Source organism: Hoplias malabaricus, chromosome 3 (assembly GCF_029633855.1).
Source record: "Hoplias malabaricus isolate fHopMal1 chromosome 3, fHopMal1.hap1, whole genome shotgun sequence".
Classification (NCBI taxonomy): domain Eukaryota; kingdom Metazoa; phylum Chordata; class Actinopteri; order Characiformes; family Erythrinidae; genus Hoplias; species Hoplias malabaricus.
Window position 1 is genome coordinate 74760260 of NC_089802.1, and position 7200 is coordinate 74767459.

General features: G+C 44.7%; 1 protein-coding gene across 1 annotated transcript in view; it reads right to left on the minus strand.

Annotated features, from left to right (window-relative positions):
* Positions 1-778: 778 nt before the first annotated feature.
* Positions 779-7200, minus strand: part of cyth4b (cytohesin 4b) — a 20431-nt gene continuing 14009 nt past the window's right edge. The window contains exons 10-13 of the mRNA XM_066663389.1: positions 6713-6789; positions 6545-6616; positions 3515-3669; positions 779-2777 (exon numbers count right to left, since the gene is read on the minus strand). Coding sequence (XP_066519486.1) covers positions 2696-2777; positions 3515-3669; positions 6545-6616; positions 6713-6789 — 386 coding nt within the window. The 3' untranslated portion in view covers positions 779-2695. The remainder of the gene's footprint in view (positions 2778-3514; positions 3670-6544; positions 6617-6712; positions 6790-7200) is intronic.

Here is a 7200-nt window from a genome sequence, read left to right on the forward strand (position 1 = left end):
GGAGAACACACAAACTCCTCACAGACAGTCACCCGGAGGAAACCCACACAGACACAGGGAGAACACACCACACCCCTCAGCCAGTCACCCGGAGGAAACCCACACAGACACAGGGAGAACACACCGCACTCCTCACAGACAGTCACCCGGAGGAAACCCACACAGACACAGGGAGAACACACCGCACTCCTCACAGACAGTCACCCGGAGGAAACCCACACAGACACAGGGAGAACACACCGCACTCCTCACAGACAGTCACCCGGAGGAAACCCACACAGACACAGGGAGAACACACCGCACTCCTCACAGACAGTCACCCGGAGGAAACCCACACAGACACAGGGAGAACACACCGCACTCCTCACAGACAGTCACCCGGAGGAAACCCACACAGACACAGGGAGAACACACCGCACTCCTCACAGACAGTCACCCGGAGGAAACCCACACAGACACAGGGAGAACACACCGCACTCCTCACAGACAGTCACCCGGAGGAAACCCACACAGACACAGGGAGAACACACCGCACTCCTCACAGACAGTCACCCGGAGGAAACCCACACAGACACAGGGAGAACACACCACACTCCTCACAGACAGTCACCCGGAGGAAACCCACACAGACACAGGGAGAACACACCGCACTCCTCACAGACAGTCACCCAGAGGAAACCCACACAGACACAGGGAGAACACACCAAATGTAATTCATAAAAAGAGTAGATGAGGTTGCTATAGCCAAGATACAACAAACAGGATTCATTTTGTGTTTTATTTTCTAAGGGCACATTAACACTGTTACTGCTCCCTTTTCTAAACAAAAAAATATATATTATATAACACAGTCTCTTTTTTTCTGATGTGCAAACCCCATTCATTTTACAAGAAGGGGATTATTCCTGTGAGAGACGCAGATCAGAGCTTGAAATTATAAATAACAGTGAGAGCGTTGTGTAAAAGCGTGTACGCATTAAAGCATCATTGTATGAAACTTGCGTGCGAGTGTGTATGCGGCTAAACAGCAACAGGAACACAGGTGAAATTTCCCCTTTTTGAAAAACAACCTCCTCTGGCTGCCAACTTGGTTTTCTATCAGTAATAGAATAGAGAGCACATTAGAGCTGATTTAATGTTCAGTTCAATAAAATAACGTACTACAAATCAACCTTTAATATATTCACATCTCTGTAATTGTGCTGATCTGATATTTACAAATATTACAAAATACACAAAGAGTTGATAAAGAATGAGTAAAAATCTCCTGATGAGTGAAAAAAGTCATAGTACAGATGACAATATACAGATACTACACCATACAATGCATATGAATAAATATACTATATATACACAATAATGCAATATATGTTGTATGCCTCTGTGTGCTGTCAGACACTCATTAGTTCTGATTTAAACTGGTGTCCTGCTGAGTATCTCTCTTCGTAACAATGATGATTACAAAAACAAACCCAGTAGTAAACCCAGTCTAAAAGTAGTCTGTCCGTCAAGGACATATTTTAAACGTCAATGGACGTCCAAAATCCATCTTAATAAGTTAGTTATCAATTGGTGACCAATCGATAACGTCAGTGGACGTCCAAAATGCGTTTTATACAAGTAATTTATTTTGGGACCAATTAATAACGTCAACGGACGTCCAAAATACGTCTAATAGTCGTCTTTTCAACTTTCATTTTCAACTTTCCCAGTAAAAAAATAGCCGTTGATTCAACGTTGAAATAACGTAATGACTGACGTCTAATCGACGTTCTCTTAAGGTTGAAAATGAAAGTTGAAAAGACGTCCAAACACAGACTTTGAAAAGACGACTATTAGACGTATTTTGGACGTCCATTGACGTTATTAATTGGCCCCAAAATAAATTACTTGTATAAAACGCGTTTTGGACGTTATCGATTGGTCACCACTTAACTAACTTATTAAGATGGAATTTGGACGTCCATTGACGTTAAAAATATGTCCTTGACGTACAGACTACTTTTAGACCTATTTTGAACATCCAGGGACGTCCCTTTTTTACTGGGTTAAGAGAACTTTGATTAGACGGCAGTCATTACGTTATTTCAACGTTGAATCAACGGCTAGTAGTTTACTGGGAAGGGTCACAACACATAGAAAAAAGATACAGACATTTTACGCACTCTTACTAAAGCCAGTGTCTTCGGTCCATTTTGAAATAAAACTACGGTGAAGGAGCCTTCAGGAAGAAAGGTTACACACTTCGGTCCAGTTCCTGTTACCCCCATTGTGAGTAATACCCAGTGTGTTCTTTCATATCAGAGCAAGTTATTATGTACAGCCTTTGAAATAAGAGTGGAACATCCCTTTAAACCACCTCTGGACTGTCTAACACCCAAGTGTTCATTTTGAGAATGTTTCAGAGCAATTCCCAGGTAATGGAGTGCTTCACAACAGTTCTTCTTAGAGGTCTCCAACGTCGCCTGAGATGTAGCATATACGCAAGGTACTCTCTGTTTACCATCTTTAACAGCGACAACATCACTCAGTTCTCTTCACTTTCCTTCCCTGCAAACAGTTGCACAACGTGTCTTTGGTGTGGAAGTAATGCGGCCCGTCCTCGTGGCTCCGTTGTTCTGCTTAATAAGCAGGCTGTAAAGGATTTTCCATCATTTTTTAAAAGACTATTTATGTCCATGCTGCTCGGCTGTGGTCAGTCTTGCGGCGTCTGGTTGATGACCTTCTTCTTTCGGACAGACACCAGGTCATAAAATGGGTCCTTTGTGATACTTGCCCTAAAGAAGGAACATATACTCGTTAATCATAGATCGCTATAGATTTCCCAGTGCATCTTATTTATATTCAGCTCTACTCTAAGCACGACTACGGTAAGTGATCGTCTGCAGTGTTGTTGATTATTAGATTATTAGTGCATTAGATTCGCAAGCGAAATGCACTACAGCTACACTTCTGAAAAAAGGAAGTTCGCCTGTGTGCACAGCCTATATTTAAGCAGAGCTTCGTTTAACTGTTCACAAGCATCCGTTAATAAAGTCTGATCTTCGTCTACCACAAAGAACTAAGCGTTGATTTAAATTATACATATATCTTTGCACAGTGGAAGGGTTCTTCACATTGATAGGGACTGTACTACAGATCCTACAGATCTCCTGTTGTTACAGGCTTGACCATACATTGATAGGAGGACGTTTCTTGCTGCCATATAGAGCCCTTCAGCACATTTTCCATGACTATGAAGAAGGCTTTCCCAATACGAAGTGGTCATGGTTCTGTGTAGAACCGTTTTCTTTACTAAATAACCTTCTTAGAACCAACGTTTCAACCACGGTCAATGTCTCACATGTCCAAAGCTGACCATTTTCAGTGGGATTTATGGGAAATCTACATTATCCAACCTATTCCGTGTATTCCAGGACTATTCCCGTATGACGTGCCTGAACATTATGACCTAATATCCTTTGTTTTGTGGTTGTCTTTGCAACCATGACGACAGATGAACACAGTGTCAGACCTGATAGACTCGATCCAGTCATCTCTCTCTTCTGCTGAGGAAGCGCAGATCATGTAGCTCTGGTGTTTTCCCTCCACCACTCTGCCGTCCGTCTCTGTCTTGCATGCCTTGATCTTCTGTCCTTTGCTGTTTGGGTTGTACAGCTCCAGACAGTACTACACACACACACACACACACATGGAAATGTACAAACATAAGTACAGGTACGTTTACCAGTTGTCAGAGTCTGAATAATGTCCTTGATTTTCAGGTAAAATAAATACAATTTTGAAAAAAATGTGATAAACCTTGCAACAAAAGATGAAAAGAGTGAGCTCAGTGTTTACGGATGTGTTGCCAGAGTTTCTGACATAACACCATGGTGCAACTGCGAAAGTCCTACTTGTTTATTCACACAAACACAACCCCTGACAGGATGCAAGGACGGCCTTTAATTGTGGTCTATGTCTTTGTTTCATTTTTCAAGCCGTCTATAAACATTATGTCTCAGTGTTTCTCTTTGGTTGATTTTCTAAGAAGAAAGCACGTCCTCTACAGTAAATACACTTAAATACACTTCTACATGGTGTCATTGATGATTATGATTATGAATACGTGTTTTACTGTATATGGTAAATGTATATGTAAGTGTCACCTATTGGTCACAGATACAAAATACATGCATTGTATATTTATGTCTGAGTGGTAGGTAAATACATATATGTTTGTATATCACTGCTGTCCCAAGTCAAGGCAATAATATTTGAGTTTAAAGTAATTTTGGAGCATTTCTATTGGTCCATTCATCATCGCATTTCCACACAATGTGAAGCACAGCTGCTGGGTTCAAATGATGTAAAAAAAAACTAAAAATCCACAAAAATGGAGATACATGTTTTTTCTATGTCTCATAAAAATGGTTAATTTGAATAAATGGCCTATATGTCCAAGTTTTATAACGTGGGAGATGTATGTATTCTATTTAATATGATATTACATTTGTGTGCAAAGGTTAAATATATCCTTCATTCATTTATTATCTGTAACGTTTAATCAGTTCAGGGTCGCGGTGGGTCCAGAGCCTAACTGGAATCATTGGGCGCAAGACGGGAATACACCCAGTCCTTTACAGGGCAACACAGACACACATTCACTCACACACTCACACCTACGGACACTTTTGAGTCGCCAATCCACCTACCACCGTGTGTTTTTGGACTGTGGGAGGAAACCGGAGCACCCGGAGGAAACCCACACAGACACAGAGAGAACACACCACACTCCTCACAGACAGTCACCCGGAGGAAACCCACACAGACACAGGGAGAACACACCACACTCCTCACAGACAGTCACCGGAGGAAACCCACGCAGGCACAGGGAGAACACACCACACTCCTCACAGACAGTCACCCGGAGGAAACCCACACAGACACAGGGAGAACACACCACACTCCTCACAGACAGTCACCCGGAGGAAACCCACGCAGACACAGGGAGAACACACCACACTCCTCACAGACAGTCACCCGGAGGAAACCCACGCAGACACAAGGAGAACACACCAACTCCTCAAAGGCAGTCACTCGGAGGAAACACACGCTGACACAGGGAGAACACACCACACTCCTCACAGACAGTCACTCGGAGGACACCCACGCGGACACAGGGAGAACACACCACACTCCTCACAGACAGTCACCCGGAGGAAACCCACGCAGACACAGGGAGACCACACTCCTCACAGACAGTCACCCGGAGGACACCCACGCGGACACAGGGAGAACACACCACACTCCTCACAGACAGTCACCCGGAGGAAACCCACGCGGACACAGGGAGAACACACCACACTCCTCACAGACAGTCACCCGGAGGACACCCACGCGGACACAGGGAGAACACACCACACTCCTCACAGACAGTCACCCGGAGGAAACCCACGCAGACACAGGGAGAACACACCACACTCCTCACAGACAGTCACCCGGAGGAAACCCACGCAGACACAGGGAGAACACACCACACTCCTCACAGACAGTCACCCGGAGGAAACCCACGCAGGCACAGGGAGAACACACCACACTCCTCACAGATAGTCACCCGGAGGAAACCCACACAGACACAGGGAGAACACACCACACTCCTCACAGACAGTCACCCGGAGGAAACCCACGCAGACACAGGGAGAACACACCACACTCCTCACAGACAGTCACCCGGAGGAAACCCACGCAGACACAGGGAGAACACACCAACTCCTCAAAGGCAGTCACTCGGAGGAAACACACGCTGACACAGGGAGAACACACCACACTCCTCACAGACAGTCACTCGGAGGACACCCACGCGGACACAGGGAGAACACACCACACTCCTCACAGACAGTCACCCGGAGGAAACCCACGCAGACACAGGGAGACCACACTCCTCACAGACAGTCACTCGGAGGACACCCACGCGGACACAGGGAGAACACACCACACTCCTCACAGACAGTCACCCGGAGGAAACCCACGCAGACACAGGGAGACCACACTCCTCACAGACAGTCACCCGGAGGACACCCACGCAGACACTGGGAGAACACACCACACTCCTCACAGACAGTCATCTGTAGCGGGAATTGACCCCACAACCTCCAGGCCCCTGGAGCTGTGTGACTGCGACACTACCTGCCGCCCAGGTTAAATTTTATTTTTGCAAAACATTAGCTCTATGCAAAATGTGAACACACAAAATACTATATAGCATTTGTTCCCTGTATTGAAATATAGTTAGAGCTTACACAAAATACCCATAACATACTGCTGTTAATGTTAATGTACAAAATGGATGTTGGGTTACATCAATATTTTGATTGATCAAAACAACCACAGAAAAGGGTTTTGGAACTGTGGTCAGGATGTTCCCACAACTGAGAAACTGAAGTGTGAGGACTCATTTGGACTTTCAGAACTGCAGAGGTAATACCACAGTTATCAGTACCATACGGTGTAATGTGTAGCCTTACTGGCCATGGAAAGCATTGTTTCGTGTGTTTGTTCTTACCGGTTTGCGAGAGTAGTTAACCTCTCTCACACAGAGGTTCTCCAGGGGAATGATCCCCCTCGGTTCTTTATCCTGAAGGTAAATGATTTGATTAGTCTCTGTTTCTGATGAAACAATGAACAGCAGATACTTCCACAACACGCATGAATTAAAAAAAGGGTCACTCACTGTGGTGAATTCGAAGTAGTACAGACAGTTATCAGTTAGAATAAACCACCTCCTCTTCCAGGTTTTTACTCTTCCTCCTGCAAAACCAAGCACAACAATTCATCACCACAAACCAACCACACTGTATCTGACAGCTACTCAACCCTCCTGCAGCTGATAAGAATGCAACAATCTTAAAGAGGACTGGACTAACTTGCTATTCTTTAGCTCTCTCAGCAGTAATCACACCATCCCACCAGTGGAAGGAGGCCTGACTTAAATAGATTAAATGCCAATATTTTGTTGTCTGTCCGATTAAAAGAGATAGTGTTGGCTAACTCTGAGTGGAATTGGGCTGCTGTGTTGAGCTGCTAGTGAGCAATGAGGGGTGAAATAAAAGAGCTGAGAACTCCACAGCTGTTCTTAAAGCAACACTAGGTAAGATTTGGTATTGCTCCTGAGCTCCCCCTACAGTTGCAAAGTGAAATTGGCTTTTAAAGCCTTGTCCA